Below are 18,632 nucleotides of genomic sequence, written 5' to 3'. Positions count from 1 at the left end.
ATGAGTTGCTCGGTCAAGTAATTGTAAATGTCTTTTGATATCAGTTGTGAATTTACTGAGCATCAAAATGTATTCAGCGACTGGAATGCCAGTGACCTTCGTTTCTTGCCCTCAGCCTTTTGTTATATTTTGACGGGATGTTGATGAGCTCAGGCAAGCCAGAGGATAAAAGAAAAACAGTGAATCAGCTATGACGTACCATTGTTTCCAGCAGGATTCCCTGTTATCAGATTTGAGTCACTCACTCCTGGTGATGCCCGTTGCAAACTGTTCCCAATTTCAATCTTGTGTGAGGTGAATCATTTGAGAAGGTTTTCCACTGAGGTCCACTGCCTTGTTGACAGCAGTCTAAAGTTATTTGATTTGCACTCATTGCACAGAGTAATCCACCAATCTGTTCTTAAGCACCATGTTGCAGCTGCTTGACAAGTAAATGGAGTCAGACTCAAAATGACAAAATCACTACGGCTTTTATTCACTTCTAATAAAGGCCAAACCCAGTGAATTAGAGCACTTTATTCACGCAATTTTGTTTGTACATGCTTTCAGGCCTCATCATAGCTTTCGCGGAGAAAATCCGAATAAATGATGCATCGCAGGCTGTGCATTTAAGCTTTCGGTAATTAAACCCAACCAAATGTGTTCTGCTGCACACAATAGTGCTGGATCTAGTGCAGATTCATCTGTTGTGTATCAAAGCACATATAGAAGATATTTCATTAAGTTTATGCCAGTTTCTTGTTCTGAATGCAACCCAATTGGCAAAATAATAGCACTCGCTTGAAAGTCAACTGTGTACACGGCTGCATTCTGTAAATGAAGATGGATTTTCATCCTTGGGTGCTTAGTATAAAAGCATCACAGGATTATCACAAAGCTTTGCGTCAAAAGCTAATTTTGAAATCAGTGCGGTAAAATATAATGTGAGTTAATATTTTGTTGACTGCCAATGCTTTCCTTCCAGCTCGATCCCGAAGCCAGCGGGAACCTCAGAGAACTGCAGATCAAGCTGAACAATGTCCTCGATGAATTGAGTAGTACTTTTGGCATGAGGTAGAACAACATTACTACAATTGATAAATGTATACCAGAGCTACGCTTTGCTCAAACAGTTTCTGTAGTCTTCTTGAAGGCTCATCTCAAACTTATCTCCTTAACCACACTTTCAGTCATCTTTTCCCTCCCTGCCCACATTGGCTGCCAACACCAGCTCAGATACCCAGCCAGCAGTGTTGAGCATGATGAAACATCTTCCTTACGTGAAGGGCACAGTATAAATGTAAATCGTAATAGATTATTGCACAATATTAGGGAGGTTCAGAATGAAGGAAGCTTTTAACTACCTTCTATGTGTATAGGGGTGCTCCTGAAGTCTGTCCGAACCATGCCCTCTACAGACCTTGTGCCTTGGCATTTCAATTAAGGATACATTTTGCGTGATAGAGGAGAAGGGAAGATCTGGCAGCATCCATTTTTCCCCTGATCCGATCAGTTCTCGTTTTCCTGTTTGAAAGCGTTCGTAACGAGCAGCTTCTGAGAGGCCAAAATTATAGGAAAATGTAAATGTTAAATTCTATTTTTAATTCCCAGTTTATACTGCTCTTTAGTATTAATCAGGGTTAAACAGCTTGATCTGCAAGTAAATTGCACAGGAGTCTGGCTGCTGAAACCAACTTAAATGTGTTTTTTCAGTCCTGCACATCAATCCTCACTGCTGCAGTGCAGACACATATTTGATTAAAGATGAAGGAATGTCGGCACAATGCTCTCTTCCCATCTTTCTCTTTTTTAAAAAAAATTGTGATTTGAGAGAGGCACTCGGTATAGAAAATGCTGGTTTACACACCCTTTTCGATCCCCTTTGAAATTAGACAACTTTTTGTGTTAATTTTGACAAATTGCTTAATTTGACACGTGATTCATCAGGAGTGACATTTAGCAACGTATGCGACGATGTCTGTAATGGGTAGACATTGTGTAGCCTCTATTCTGTCATATGGCTCCTGGTGTCAGCCCGGCTCAGTTGGTAGCACTGTCACCTCTGAGTCAGAAGGTTTTTCAAGCTGCCCCACATTGGGACTTGACGGTTTAGATTGACTCCAGGACAGTCCTGCAGGAAAAATTCGAAGGACCATCCTTTAGGTGACACATTCATCTGAGGTCCTATCTGCCAGCTCAGGTGAACGTTACAAATCTTGTAGCACTAATTGAAAAGAGAAGGGATTTTCTCCTCCAAAATAGACAATCACAAACACTTTACAGTGAATCCTGTGAAGCGCATGAGACTGGCCCCTGGCGTGAAAGGTGCTTTATCCATGCCTTCCATTAACCTCTAACACTTCATTTGTTTAAAAAGAAAAGTTTATTCAAAATAGCTGATTTTTTAACCAAGTAGAACTCAGCTGATCATAACTGTAACAACGTGACCTTAGCAAGGTCGTCTATTTCTCTTTTTTTTTAAAAAGAACTACATTTACGGAGAGAAAGTTTGGGAAGTAGTAATAGCCGTTGCCGATAGAGTGACAAAATCCGGTATTGAGACTTTTTTTAAGCGTGCTCGTTTCACTCGCTTGCGATTTTGATTTTAATTTTAATTTTAATCATTGCAGCTTCCAGTCTGTCATTGAAGAGTGCGTGAGGCAGATGAGTGCCGAGTTGAGTCAAATGAGAGGCAATGGGAATTCTTCGTCTAACCGCAACAGTGCAGCTCTGGAAGCAGAAACTGTCCTGAGGCCTCTGATGGATCTCCTGGATAAAAAGTAATGCAGCTATGTGAATAAATTGTAGTCTAAAGATATTAATTTCACAGTCCTTTTTTTAAAAAAAACTACAGTAATCCATTTTGAATGCTCCCTGACTCGTATTGAAATGCAAATATTGTACTGACAGTAGGGAAATGTGACATTTAAATTATACTTATCAGAAAGCTGACTTCCCAGCTTATTTTATTTTACTGATACATTGATGTGACACTGTTTTATATGTATGGTGTGTCTGTAGATTCTGTTCGGTTTAATGCAGGTCCTTTGATGTCTTAATACTAGCCATATGGCAACTGTTGATATGTTTCTATTTTTTTCCAGTCTTATGCTGTTTGCTAAAATCTGTGAGAAGACTGTTCTGAAAAGGGTCCTAAAGGAACTCTGGAAATTAGTTCTCAACACAATAGAGAAACTAATTGTTTTGCCTCCATTAACAGACCAAAGTGTAAGTAATTGCTAACTATCTCTTCAATCTGGTTTCTTCAGGTGTTAGCCTGGCTCAGTCGATATCACTTTTGCCTCTGTCAGAAGTGCTGTGGATTCAAGCCCAACATCGGGACTTTGAACTCAAGTCTAAGCTGATGCTCTAATGAAGTCATTGTAGCTTTCTTGTACAATAATAAATAATAATTCTTAGATTTGATACAGTGACTTTCACATTAAGAGGAGGTCTCAAAAAGCAGTGTACAGGATACATACTATGCCGTAAAGCGTAATGACTGTGTATTTTGCATTCCCAAAAGTTGCTAGGCATCCAAACTAGATATATGAAAGATGAAAGATAAGTGTTTATAAGGCAAGAAGTAGTTTCAATGAGCTGCAGATACTGCAGATACTGCAGCACAATTTGACATCATATTAAACGGGCACAGTAGTGGTTAGATTTCAGCACTATTAGGCAGCAGGTAGCCTCAGTTGAGTTCTAGCGCAGCAAACAATCATGGATGCTGTGCATGCAAAAATGCTGCTGTAGCATATTGCACTTTTCATTTTAAAACTAGGCTATAGTGTAGAGTCCTGTGGCTCAGTGGTTAGAGCACTCGCTTTGCAAGTGAGAGACCTGAGTTCAGTTCCAGGCAGAGGGCGAAACCTTGGGCAAGTTTCCTTACTCCACACAGAGCCTAATAATAATCCCTCCAAAACAAAAAACAATAATAAATTGGTCATTTTCAATCTACGACTGTTTGTGGGATATTGCTGTGCGCAATTGGCTGCCGCGTTCGCCGACAAATATACAGTCAATTCACTTTACAGTGTGTTCTGTGAAGCGCTTTGGGACGTCCTCCCGACGGGAAAAGCGCTATATCAAATGCAAGGATTATTATTATTATTATTATCGCATGGAAGAATGTTGGGATTGTAAATAAATACAGAATACATGTTGGGATGGAAATTTACATCAGTGCACTCTATTTTGAATTCCAGTAATGTAGCACTAATACTTCTTAACCTCATGATTATTGTCTAAACTCTGTAATTTTCCTTGTTGCCAAATTGGTGCAATGGTACATCCATTGTTTAATAACAAATGAAGTAGAAGTAGTCTGGGCTGTCAGCTGTGGAATGTGGCCTTATGATATAATGAATACTTAATGTAAGTACAATAAATGTCTTGTGTGAATGAATGCTTAATGTAGGAAAGGTAAAAAAAATCTTTTCCTGATAGGTATTGCTTTGCATTGAAATATAAATACAGTCAATCCATTTTACAATATATTCTGTGAAGCACTTTGAGACGATGTGATAAGGCACTATATTAAATGCAATGATTATTATTGTAATATTATGAATAATTGAGGAAACTCAGTGTATCTGCTGCAGAAAATATCAAGATCCATAATGTTATAACTCATTCCTTCTGGGAATCTCTTAAATTAATAGACGGAGATGTTTGATTAATCTTATGGGAGGAAAATTTTTCTTCTCTCATTTTGGGTCTTTTCTGTGTAATGCTATGCATGCCTGACACAGTTTGATTTAGTTTTTGTATGACTCAATTGCTCTATGGATGTTTGATAGTTTTTCCACAATTCACTTACAAGTACAAAACAGAAGTGTTTTATTTATTCCCCCAAGGTTTCACCGTGATTTTAATGTCTCTTCTCATCTCCAGTGTCTGTTGAAGTGGAAATACAGAAAAATAAGTTATTTGTTACGTTCCCAGGCAAGGAGTAGGACCCAAAGCCTGGTTGTTTTGTTCTCACCAATCCATAACCCTACAAAAACTCGGTTCAAACCAATAATTGATCTGAGGGACTCAGCCAAGTTCCTGAAGAATAAATCCAAAGTTGCCATACTGACTGTCAAAGCGTTTTGACCCAATTGTTTGCATGAGATATTTTGCGGGGGTAATGGACCTTAAGATATGTATGGCTGCTTTTATCTAACGTAAAGAGGTCAGGGACCATTCCATCAAATACAGGTGTCAGCAGCTTGCTTTCAGTACATTGCCATTAAATGTGGACCGGCATCCAACCTCTGCGCTGAAAAAAATGCCCGTCACTAACAGCTGAATACCTTTGTCTTACAAAGGCTACAAATGTACCCGAATTTGTGTAAGAGGCAGGAAGCTTGACCTTGGGCCATAATTTCAATACTTTTGAGTTAGTGGACAATTGAAAAGCCAGAGAGACTGAAAAATGAATCAAGCAGCTTATTTGGGTGGTTACAGCCCAAGTTCCTTAACATGCAGCTGGTGTTTCTAGAAGGATCTCTTGACCTTTTGCTCGCTGAAGGACAAGGCATTATGCCCTCGCAAATCATGAGCATCTAAGGCAATGCTCTGCCTAGAAGCAGTAGTGAAATGTTCAGTGTCCAAACCTGATGTAAGGAAAGAGCAGGAGAGTAGAATTAAAGTTGATTGCTCCAGTGGGGGTACTAGCACAAGTGAAGATTTGATGGGCCAAATGATTTCTTTCTGTGCTGTTCATTTTAAATGATTCTACCATCGGATGGCTATTGAATACATCAGACAGCCAGAATGATGTCAAACTATATACATTACGCCAAAAAGTGTATTTTTTTTCTGAGGAAAGATGTTTTTTCTGAAAAGATTACAGTCCCACTGTATTTCTTACTGATCCGTTAGTGATTACATAGTGACAGAATTGTTGAGCAATTTCTGAATCACTGACATCGAAATGGGTTATTTTAGCACACATTTGTTACAGACTGCAATGTCATGACATCCAGAAGATAGGAGGGATGCCATGTTGATTGTAATATGTTGTGACACAAGTGAGGCTGGAGGTGCAATGCCATTTTCAGCCCCGAAGGTTAGAGTCAACTTCTGCTACTTTTCCAACAGAATTATTTTCCTAACAGTCAACAACCCAGCACCATCCTGGCATTCACATCAATTTCATTTACTGAGGCCACTTCATCAGACAGACACCTAATCCTGCCCAGCTTCAGGCTGTCACCATTTGTGAACATCCTATCCTATATGAAGATTTACAAAGAATGTACAGCATAGAAAAAAAACACTCGGCCAAACCAGTTTGTGGTGGTGCTTATACTCCACATGAGTTTTCACCCATTGCTTACTTCTTTCTATTCCCCTCTCCCTCAAGTGAAGGTCTAGTTTCCTCTTGAATGCATCTATACTATCTGATACAACCACCACTTCTGATAGCGAGTCCCACAATCGCATTCCTAAATTCTCTTTTATATTCCCTAGTCGCTATCTTCTATTTGTGCCCCCTGTTTGTCATATCTGCTCGTTAAATCAAAAATCCTGCCTGGTCTTCCTCCCGTTTCACAAAACCAGAATCTTACTGTCTACGCTGATCGAATACCATTCTCGAGGAATCACATTCATCTTCCTGTTAACAATAGCTAATCTATTTGCTATTCTTGCCTCCACTTTCATTGGAATTTTGTTCCTGTGTTCGTCTCTGCTAACTATCAATACAACTAACTTATTTAGGTCTTGAATGACCTCAGAAGGAATATAACTCTTGGTTCCATCACAAATTATGGTTTTATAACCGACCGGTAGCATTCTAGGAACCAAGTTAAAAGAGTAGCGTGATTTAGTTTTCTAACTTTTTTGATTAAATGTGAAACTAAAATTAAATATCAGTGTCAAACTAGAAAGTCCCTTGGAATCATGGTTCCTTGCAATTCTAGTCTTGAAACAAAGTCTTTCAAACTTCAGAGAATGCCAATTAAGTTAATTTTATACAACAAACAATGAGAAATTCAAAATTAATTAAGTTAAACCAAATATTCGGTTTCTCCATCAGCCTCAGAAGGAAGTTTCTCCCAGTGTCCTGGCCAATGATCCATCAGATAATATTGATTGTTCACTTCCTAGTTGTTTGTGGAACAACAACAACAATAAGATTACATTTGTATAGCGCTGCTGAGTGCAAATTATCCTCCCACTGTGAAAGGGGCCTTATCAAATGCAAGGATTATTATTATCAATTAACATAGACATTTTTTACAAAACCCACAGCAAAGACAAAGCACACAAGGAAAGAATGCGAGTAATATCAGAGCTAGCCATCCGCTGTTAACAGTAAAATCTAACTTAGATCATAACAAATGGAGAGTATAAATACTGGTAACAGGTGCATTTCTCAATACACTTCTGAATTTGAAGGTATTATTTTCTCGAGTGTGCTTCCCATTTCATAAGAATTGTGAGTCAAGAGGCATCTAATGCATTATTCCCCTGGAGTAGTTCCATTGAATTAATTGCTTTACTTCAATACGTCCGCTGCACTAAGGCACATCCGTTCTTTCAGTTTTCTCCACGGTTGCTACATTCTTCCCCACACTTGTATGTCTTTTTTTCCTGCAGGTATATTCTTCTTTCCCTTCCCTTCCCCCAGCTATTTGACTTGGTCTTGTGAGTAAAGGTGGAGAGAACATGAGTCTTGAAATTAAAGTGCCTCAAGCAAGGACTAGAGATCAGGCGATTGCTTTTCTTTCGCAGCAGGTGAAATTGCGAAACAGACTTCAAACAAAAGTAGACGATACTCCATTGATTAACTCGATTTTTTTTAAAAAAATTGTATGAATGTATATTGAACCTGGTGAACAGAGGAATGGTTAGAGACTGAAATGAACAAATTGTTATGTGGGCCACAATGCTTCTTGTGCTGCTAGGGCCAGGGACAGTGAGGGGGAGAAGGGAAGGAGACTAGACTCAATAATGGAGACATGTGGATGGAAGAATATACTTGCGATGAATTTTTGTTCGATTACCTTTAGGGAACAGAGAATATCTATACAGAACATTGACCCATCCACCCACTACACTAGGTAGAAGATGGATGGAGTCTACGATAGGGGGAGTTTTGTATGGTCTATGGCAGGAGTGGGTTTTGATCAAAGATGTGGTAGTTTATTGTTCCGTGTTTTCTTATAATAATAATCTTTGCATTTGATATAGCACTTTTCACGTTGGGAGGATGTCCCAAAGCGCTTCACAGAACACACTGTAAAGTGAATTGACTGTATATTTGTGGGCGAACGCGGCAGCCAATTGCGCACAGCAATGTCCCACAAACAGTCGTAGATTGAAAATGACCAATTTATTATTGTTTTTGGTTTTGGAGGGATTATTATTAGGCGTGTGGAGTAAGAAAACTTGCCCAAGGTTTCGCCCTTATATTCATATTGAAATTCACGGACCTTTTATGTCCCAAGACATCCTTTAACCCAAGCCTTGTAGTAATATAGACAACTTATATGGGCAGTTCAATTGGCTTTCATCAAGACATGACCTCAGTCACTGATGCTGATCAGCATTTTTGAAAACTCATTTTGCTTCATTATCAACTAGAGGATCAAATGGCTGTGAAGCCCACACTGTGCGCATAATGACTGTGAACAATGTAATGTCCAGAATTAACTTGCTAACATAAATTAAATTAAAATGTATTATGTGTTCAGGAAGGGACAAGTGTTAGACAGATTCATGTGGTACAAATCTCTGCTCTTAAAGTTAAATGGGATCTCATTTCATAGTCAGAACACATCGTTATTCTCTTCTGCCCAAAAATTCAGGACTTTCCCCTATTTTTCTACTTTTTTTAAAAAAAGTTATATTTCGGGGAAAAAAATCTCGTAAATTTTTTCCAGTTTAGATGCCTACTATTTTTCACTCAGCGCTGATTTCTTTTAATCTCATTGCAGGGAGCTCAGATGATCTTCAGTGCTGCTAAAGACTTGGGACAGTTATCAAAGCTAAAGGTAACAGATATTAATTTGCTTCACCGGGCTGTAATTTTTGTCCTCACTAACACTCTGTACTTAACACTCAAAACGCAGTGTTTTTCAATTGAATATTCATTGTGTGATGGTGCAGTACCTCCTCCTATTGAAGCACTTTCAAGGAATTCCCACCTGTGAGGTCAATTGATACGCACACCGCATTTTAAAAAGGTGCTCGTGGAATTCTGCAAGTTACCAGTCACACTGATTTGTTGGGGAATGATTCACAACGCATCACAAGAGATAAACAGTTCACAGGAAAAACAGAAAGTGCTGCATATTTTTTTAAAAAAAGAAGCCAAGGATGTGTTCTCTAAAGATCCAATTAGAGCTAAGTTAATCACAAAAGCGTAGCCTGATCTATGCATTCCTAATTTAGAAAGGAGCAACTTTCTTCATTGGGCTTGACAATCATAGATTGAAATTGCAGTTTTGTATTTTTAAGCTTTAATTAAGTTGCTGCTGTTCTGATGGAAAGCACAAATATATATCTTGAGTTTATGTTGGTTCACCAATCATAAGTGTTTTTTGTACCCATTATATAACTAATCAGCTGTTAAAATAACTGTGCACCTCATCACTTAATTGTCTCTTCCTGCTTTCTTTAGCCAGACATTTCTATTCACGTGTGTGTTACTCAGACATATAATGCACCCCCACAAATACTTTTGAAAACACAGGCATTGATTAATACTAAAGTTTCTGCCACAAATATTCCGTAACTGTGACTATTTTGCAGGGTGGGGACAGAACTTCAGTTCCTTTTGCTCTTGGCAAAGAAACTTGTGATTCAACTTTTGTTTTACTGCCACTTTTATTTTATAATTACTGTTGGTTTAAATAAACTGCAAACACCGACTGACTGTAATATCCTTTCGGGAATAGGATCATGTGATTCGAGAAGAAGGGAAAAGTCTCACTCCGCGACAGTGTGCGATAATGGAAGTGGTGTTGGCGACAATAAAGGTACTTTTATAGGATAGATAACATTGGGATTTCGAGGACTCTTGCCATGTGGTGACTTTTTTTTCCATTTGGTTTTAATAATTGAAGAAAACACCTAAACATTTTTTTTGAATAAAATGCTTCTCATCTGTGATGGATTCATCTGAATATTTTATGTGCCGGAAAACTTGTTTCTTTCTCTGACTTAGTGATGAGTTGGGCAACTGCTTGCAGTTCGATTGATAGTTAATCAACACCCAGGGCAGGTTGTGAATGATTTAACTCATTCTGTGATGCTGTTGTTTTCAGTTTTTCCAAAGCAGTAGCACAAAAAGATTGAGATGGCATCACACGACCCAAGCAAATATCACTTGCGTTAAGTGAAAGTATTGCAAATGTGCTACATATCAAACTTATATTTATTATTTTAAACAAAAGACGTATGGGATTTCGTGGTATTCTGATCTCAATTTCAATACCATCGGCGGCCAGGCTTTCAGCCTCTCTGACCCCACTCTTTGGAACTCCATCCCGCAATCCCTTCGCCTGGCTCCCAGCCTTGCCTTCTTCAAGGCACGACTCAAGACCCTCCTTTTCGACTGTGTCTTCAGCCGACCCCCTAGCTCTCTGCCCTCCCTCATCTCAACCCTGCCCCCCCACCCTCAGGTCCTGATTCCTGAATGTTCAGCGCCTTGGGACGGTTCTCTCAACGCGAAAGACACTTTACAAATGTAATTTTGTTGTTCGTGTTATTGTTGATTGATTAGAGAGATAAGGGCTTGATATCATGGTCGGACAAAGATACAAAGAATCTTTGTAGGTCTATGTAACGTAGATTTGATAGACACAACAAGCAGGACCCAGCGAATGCCTTTCCTCATTACTTCTTTTCATGTGCGAGGACTGTGCAGGTTAAATTGCTTAAAAACTTAATTGCTTGAAACTAATTTGACTAACTCCATTGCAGTTCATTACCTAAAGAAAGATGAGTGTCCTGGATTCATTTGGTGGAATAGAAAGTTTACCTTCTTATTTATTTTTGAGGCATTTTGAGACATCTCAAAGAAGTGATAAGGTGCTATATGAAATGCAAGGATTATTATTATCTATTTCTAAAGTAACAATATCCTTCATAGCAGTAAACTAACGATCTGAAAGAATTCAAGGCTAATTTCACACTAATTATAATTGTTGGAATGTGAGCTCATTTATTTACTGTCCTTGTTAGTTCTGCTATGATCTTCATGCCAAATATATGGCATGAACTCAGTATGGAAATCAACAACAACTTGCATTTATATAGAGCATTTCATGCAAGGTAGCGTCTCGGAGTACTTAACAACAGCAGAGTCTGGAATACAAAATCATAGTGTGAAGCTGGCAAAACTCCAGTCAATTATTGAGCACACTGTAACAATTCGAATGTTGTAAAGTTAATGTTAATATTTCATTGTTTTCTCCAATAATTATGCTTTATAAAATTGCCTGAGAAGTGTATTATGCATCAGTTTATCAAGCTAATTGTGAGCATTGGTGCCCAGAAACATTTGGGTAGGACTGATCAGAGTATTGCAACAATTACACTGTTCTTCTCCATTTCTTTTCTGCAAGTTCATCCCTTTAATCATTTGCGTCTTTGGGGAACTCTGGCCATTGTGCCCATGCTCAAAGCTGTTTATTCTGCCTCCATTAATTTCTCATCTCTTTCATTCATTTAAAGCGCTCTGAGACACTAACCTGCGTGGAGGGCACTATATAAGTGCAAGTTGTTGTTGTCATTGCAGGTTATCAAGGGGATCCATTTTGTTGGTTATCATGCTCCTTTTTCTTTCATTTTAATCCCTGCATGCAACCTAATGTTTCCATTGCTGAAACAAACATAAATACCTCTCCTCGGTTGCCATTCACGTTTCTCTGCAATTAGGTTCAGGGCACTTGCCATTAAATAAAACCTGGCACATCCAAACTAACAAATCTTACAGTGTAATTGCAGTGCTGAATGTTTCAACACAGAAATGTGCACATTTTGCAGGACACTAAGTATAATTATTTTTATAGTTTATCACAGAGAATATCCCAATAATTGCTGCCCATAGCGAGGTATTGATATACTTGTGTTTGGGAATTGGATTTGGGGAAGCAACCCATACACGTTATAGTAATAATAATCCTTGCATTTGGTATAGCACTTCATCACATCCTCAATGCGCTTCACAGGATTGCTGCAGCCAATTTGTTGCAGCCAATTTGCACGCAGTAGTGTCCCTCAAACAGCCATGAAGTGAATGGTCAATTTTATCTGAAGGATTGTTGAGCTGGACAATGGGAAAACCTCCCTTCTCTGTTCGAATAGTTCCATGGGATCTTTACCATCCATCTAAGCAGCAAACAAGACCTTGTTTTAACGTCTCATCTGAGGTACAGAGTCTATTACATTGCAGGGTACCCCCAGCACTGTGTTGGAGTATTACCTTAGACTATGGGCTAAATAAATTGCAAGAGTAACAATATTGATTTATTTTTCAAAAAAAAAAGCAAGGTAAAAGATATCACAGAAACTTTCTTCACAAAAGAAAACAGACATTGTTTAACCAATATTGAAAATTAAACAGAATACATCTGGAAGACAAACCAGATAATCTGTGCTTTTGTTGAATGGAAATGAATCCTTTCAGATGAAACTAATGTTATTTCCCGATGGCCATTTACAGAGATTTATGTGATTTGAAAATGAAAATTGACTGCAAATGAAGTTCAATTCCAAATATTTGCTACCAAATGATGAAAGCATTTTATTGATCAGTCTTGCTGAAGAAAGTAATCTGGAGCTTTTAAATAATAAATGAGAAAGCCTCATTCTGATAGTGATAAATGAATATATTTTATTTAAAATCATTAAAAACATCAAGGTTCCCCTTTTGTGTGTTTAATTAATTATTATTTATGCTGCTGCTGATGCTGCTACTGCTGTTACATTTTGGCTCATATGACGCAAAAGTAATTCAAATTTATAGAGCCATTCATTGCGCTCATCTTATTGTGTCTAACCAAACAGAACGTCTCAGGGAGTTCTTGTGTGTCAGCTTTAGAGCTGGAGTTCATCACATGATATATCAGTAATGCAATATCATGACAGTTTCAGCAATATGTTACTTGCTTAAAGCACACAATTAATAATTCATTGTGACAGCCAAACGTGGTATCAAAGACGTTAAATGCATTGCTTCACTCATCCCACATGTCCAGCATTAAAGGCAACACAAAGCAAGTATCTGGACAGAATGACAAATAGACACTAAATTATCTGATATGAAAAAAACGTAGCAAGGCTTTTGAAGCCAAATGAATCTATATCCACACTTTTCTGTAATAAAAAAAAGTTGTGCAATATTTAATCAAGCGCTCTGGGACTCTACCCTGTGTGAGAGACGCTATATAAATACAAGTTGTTGGTGTTGTGTTTAAGAAATTGCTGCACCGCTATAACACAAATGATTTTGAAATGTTGGTGTTGTCAGATAGAATACTGAAGTGTACACTTCAGAACTACAGAATTCTCACCCTCATTACATCAAACATATTCTGTTCTCCAAACTATGTGCTACATTTCTGCCATTTGTATCTCATATGTTGATAGTTTGTCATAACGTATCTCTTTGAGTGCAATTCCTCAGTGCACCCTGTGGGTTGTTGTGACTCACGTTTCCAGCAAAAAGTGCCAACAAATGGGAAGTGAATTGCTCACAATAGAAACTCATTCCCAAGGTGCTCGTTTCCATAGAGAATCATTCAATATGGATGCTACTTCGGAGGAGCAACACGGCACATAGATCACTGGGATTGCATAATGGTGTGTTATAAACATTGATGCAGTTTGGTACTACTGGGGCATTAGAAGTTTACAAAAGATGCGATCGTGATTATCTGACACTTTCAGCAGTCAAGTATGCGATCTTCTTTTTAGCCAATTTGCTGGAGTTTGGTTTCACGGGTTCCAGCAACCTCACCCAAGTGGCTATTTTATACCACAACCGAGCTTGATCCTTTTCTCACCAAAGCACAAACACGAGGCGCTTTCTCGACGAGGTCGCTGGATAGATTCCTTGTGGCTGTTTGATCACAGAACAAAGCTAAATCAGTTTCAGAGGAGCCAGCAGTTTGAATGATGTGAGAAATGGAACGATTTGGTAAAGCAAGTTTTAGTGTGAATTTAATTACACTGCAGGCTTAATTTTTTAGGGGGGGTTTATTTACAGCTAGAATCATAAATAACTCCAAAAAATGTGTAATTAATGTTTGAACTGCACATTACTACTGATTAAATTTTTTGATTGATACTTCAGAGTAGTCATGTGAGAAGTATTTAATGGTTATGAATGAGCGTGTGTGATTTCAGTTTTCCGTCTCAAGTGTTTTAAAACAATTAATTTTTTGCGCCATTTATTCAGGTTTGAGAAACAAATGAAGGGTGTGGAGTTTTGAGAACCTGAGCTGTTGTGCAACTGAAGTCAGCAGCATTAGAAATGACAAAGCATCACAGAGAATATTTAGTGCCTGTACCATTGCAGTTTTTCGTTGTGAACATCATATTTTCTGCCGTGTTGTCATTGTTTAATGGTTTTCCTTGATTCATTTGCCCATTCTTTAGCAATATTTCCATGCTGGAGGAAATGGCCTGAAGAAGACATTCTTAGAAAAGAGTCCAGATTTGCAGTCTTTGAAATATGCGCTCAGCCTCTATACTCAAACCACAGACGCCTTGGTTAAGAAATTTGTTGGTACCCAGTCTTCACAAGGTAAGGAATTGGCAACTGAGTTACTTCAGTTACAGTCATTGCAAAATTTATGTTGTTTTACTATCTACATTCTGTATGAAATGATTGGAAAATGAAGAACCACTTCACACAGGAGGTAATGTTATTTTATTAATTTACCAACCAAGGAGAGAATAATAAAAATCAGATTGCTTTTCTCCATCTCTCAGACTTGTTTCTCAATGTCTTCAATATCGATGAGGGTGTTCATTGTACTGCAGTGTTTTAGAGTAGTAACATTTAGTAGTGTGGCATATACACATTTTTAGGAAGGATTCAGCATTTTGCAGAGGGAAAGGGAGAAAATCAATCATCACTGCTTAGAAGTAAGTTCAATTCTAAGTGAATACATGGGAATAGATATCCCACCTGCTCTCTGTAATATGGATGCTGCCTAGTGCAGGATAACCTGGTGAATGAGAAAGTAACCTAAATAAAGAGAAGGTACATTTACTTCCTGCAAAATGTTATGTGCAACATTATAATATTTTACAGACACCCTTTTTTATAGAGAAATGTTTTTATGCAAGCCCTACAATATTTTTATAGGCATCCTGATGACAACTGTTGCTGTTGCAATAAGAAAAAAAGGGTACGGTCAGTTAACTCATTAATTGCCTCAATGAATTCACCTTTTAATTTTTTCCCTTTATTCCATTATAAAGACTTCCTACATGAGCAATGTGAACAAACACATGCAACGAAGGTGTGTTTGTAACGTAGCAATGTACTGGATGATAAACACTCCTGTTAACAAAGGACCCAGAAAATATACAGCAAATTCATGTCATTAATCTCTCTGTCCTTTGACTCTTTACAGCTTAGCCCAACAGAATGATATCAAAGCTTGTCTTGTACAATGCCAGGTTTACAATTGACCCAGGTTCTAATTACATGTATTTTGTGGCCCTGTCCATTCTTCGTGAAAGCGGCAGCTAAAACGAGTCCATGAATCATTTTCCTAGTTTTGAACATTAACTAATGGTAATCTATGCTTTCTTTTTCCAGTCTTATTTCCTTTTAGCAATTTACATATTGTTATGCCCGGGGGTGGGGGAGAGAGGAAGTTTTAAAACTAGCTGAAAGTTTTTTTTAAAATTTCCTTCCACAACTATATAATGGAATCCAAAACTAGAACACTTAAGAATATATGTTTTTTTCATTGGTCAGTTTTGTTTACACATTCTGTTTTTGTAGAATTTATTATAATAATAAAATAATAATAATAATCCTTGCATTTGATATAATGCTTTTCACGTCTTCTAACCGTCTCAAAGCACTTCACAGAATATACTGTAAAGTAAATTGACTGTATATTTGTGGGCGAAAAGCGGCAGCCAATTGCGCACAGCAGCGTCCCACAAACAGTCGTGGATTGAGTGAGGGATTATTGAGGGATGAGAAATATGTTTGGCTATTTTATTTTGACCGCAATCATTCTAAAATCTTTAAAAATTCGGGATACATTCTTGTGATGGTGTGGTTTCTTGTTGTTGTTGTTTTACTTCCTGTATGTTATTTGCTCGACTATTATCCTTCAAAATAAATCTCAATCTGGCTATATTTTATATTTGCTTTTGGAATGGAGGGAAGATGAAATAGTATGAAATATTGTGACCTTGGTTCTCCTGATATTGAAGAAAATAGTGAAGGTTTTTATTTCTCTCTCTCCCAACCAGAAGATGATTTATATTGTCTTGTTGTTCCATGCCACGTGGATTGGTTTATTGGTTATCATTGTAGCATTCCATCAAGAAACGAGGGAAGAGGGAGAAGAAAACTCTTAGAATTCAGGTTACTTAATCCAGTTCGTTAAACGTAATTATCATAGACAATTTATAACATTGAAGCATATTCAGCTATGACCATGGTTTGTAACATAGAGCCATAGAAATTTAGAGCACAGAAGAAGGCCATTCAGCCCATGCTGATTCTTTACAAAAGAAGATTCATTCAGTCCAATGAATCTGCCTTTGCCCCATAACCCTGCAAATTGTACCTCTTGAGACATCTATCAATTCCCTTTTGAAACCTAATACGGATGCTGCCTTGATCACTGCAGGGCATTCCACATTCCAACAACTCTGTAAAAAATGATTCCTCCTAATATCTGCCCCTTTGCTTCCTTGTTAATCATCTTAATTTGATGTCCTCTCGTCGCTGACTCACTGACCAGTGAAAACTATTTCTCCCTCTCCAATCTAACAAAGCCACTCATAATCAATCAGGTCTTCCCTCAGCCTTTTTTGTTCCAATAAAAATGAGCCCCTAGGTCTTGCCTTCCCAATTCCTTCCTCCACAGGCTGCAAATAATCCAGAACTCCGCAGCCCGTGTCCCCGTGTCTAAAGCAGAAGTCACTCACTCAAATTCTTTACTATAGCCTGAAGTCAAAAATGGAGGTTGCTGTGTGCAGTGATGTTGCTCTGTGCACATTTTGCACTTTGGCTGCTGCATTTCACCAACAAAACACTCAGTCACACCACTTCACAGTGTATTCTGTAAAGCGCTTTGAGATGTCTTGATGACATGATAAAATGCTGTTTCAAATGTCAAATGCAAGGATTATATTATTATTATTACGATTGCACCATTGTGACAGACAGATAATTGAAGAGAATTCAGCATTGTAGTGAGCATTGAAATCTGACTGTACTATTCAGAGTCACCGAATTGGAACACCCTACAGAAAGGCATTGTTGCAGTATTGATTCTGTCATTGTAAATAGAAAAGATTTATTGGAAATTCATCTGTGCCAAATATTCTTATAGTATCCTCTATAACCTTATCAAATTGAAAGCACTTGAAATATTCCCTATATAATACAATGCACACAGTGCAGCCATGTTATAACACACTTCTTTATAGCACTGATTCAGTTATCATGCGCTTGTAGTATGGATCCCATTTACTGTGCGTGCCTGCCCCTAGCCTGCTTGCTTCCTGCACTCATGTTAAATGCCCAAATTCCTGATCATTAAATCGCCTCCTTCTGTGGCTTCACTTCCTTCTGTGGACACGTGTAGCACACAGGAAGTGAAGTCAACAGCAACCCTATGACTTCAAAGGCAGCCGCTTTTTGCCGCATGGAACCGCAGGAAGCGGATTTTATAGACCCGAACATCACGCTTTAACGTATCTCCCCTGTATTATAATTCATATCATTTTTGGTGTTTTGCTTTGGATCAATCAACGTGACATTGGTGTGTAATGGTGTTGAAAATCCAGTTAAATTTTATTGTGTATATCATAACCAGGATAATGTTGTATATTACAGTTCAATCTCCTGTCTTGCCTCACAAACTAGATGTCTGTTATCAAGTAACCAAGAAATGGCCCCTTAAGTCTACATTTCATGACATGTCTCTAGATTGCTGATAATTTCCATAGGAATTACCTTCAGAGTATCATAAAATTCTGTACATTTAACACAAAATAAAATATAGTGCCGTTATTGAAACTGTCAGTTTTGACATAGCTACTGTCTTATAATAGCTTCAATCCTTTCTGTAGCAAGAGTCTGCAGCCTGGCTTTAGTAGAGCTTATAATCTATCAATATCTGCCAATCCCCCTTAGCCACTGAAGCTACTGTAATGAGACAAATTCTTCTGCTCGCGAAAAGTTTGTAAGAGAAGACAGGAACATTAAATTCTTCATACAAAGCTTTGATCCCACTGGGAATTTTTTTTGTCTTGTAATACATCAAACTTCATGTTCCCCTTTTTGAGCAAATTGCTTCACATGACCTTTAATTTTATTTAACATTACAAAATAATCTCACGAGTACCTTATCACATTGGTGAGCTCCAAGCCGCTCCGGAGAACGCTACTGGTTAAACCTGTCACCGGGTTTAAGAATCAGGCTTTATCAGAATTCTTCCCC

The 18,632-nt window shown here is 38.1% G+C and overlaps 1 protein-coding gene across 1 annotated transcript in view; it reads left to right on the top strand.

Annotated features, from left to right (window-relative positions):
* The window catches only part of LOC103189394 (protein unc-13 homolog C), a 94,134-nt gene that overhangs the window by 67,229 nt on the left and 8,273 nt on the right, over positions 1–18,632 (top strand). Inside the window, exons 26-31 of the mRNA XM_007909769.2 lie at positions 965–1,053; positions 2,610–2,759; positions 3,084–3,207; positions 8,913–8,969; positions 9,876–9,956; positions 14,584–14,731. Coding sequence (XP_007907960.1) covers positions 965–1,053; positions 2,610–2,759; positions 3,084–3,207; positions 8,913–8,969; positions 9,876–9,956; positions 14,584–14,731 — 649 coding nt within the window. The remainder of the gene's footprint in view (positions 1–964; positions 1,054–2,609; positions 2,760–3,083; positions 3,208–8,912; positions 8,970–9,875; positions 9,957–14,583; positions 14,732–18,632) is intronic.

This window comes from Callorhinchus milii, unplaced genomic scaffold, assembly GCF_018977255.1.
Source record: "Callorhinchus milii isolate IMCB2004 unplaced genomic scaffold, IMCB_Cmil_1.0 Scaffold26, whole genome shotgun sequence".
Classification (NCBI taxonomy): Eukaryota; Metazoa; Chordata; class Chondrichthyes; order Chimaeriformes; family Callorhinchidae; genus Callorhinchus; species Callorhinchus milii.
Note: the sequence above shows the minus strand (reverse complement) of the source record. Positions and strands in the feature narration are given on the sequence as shown.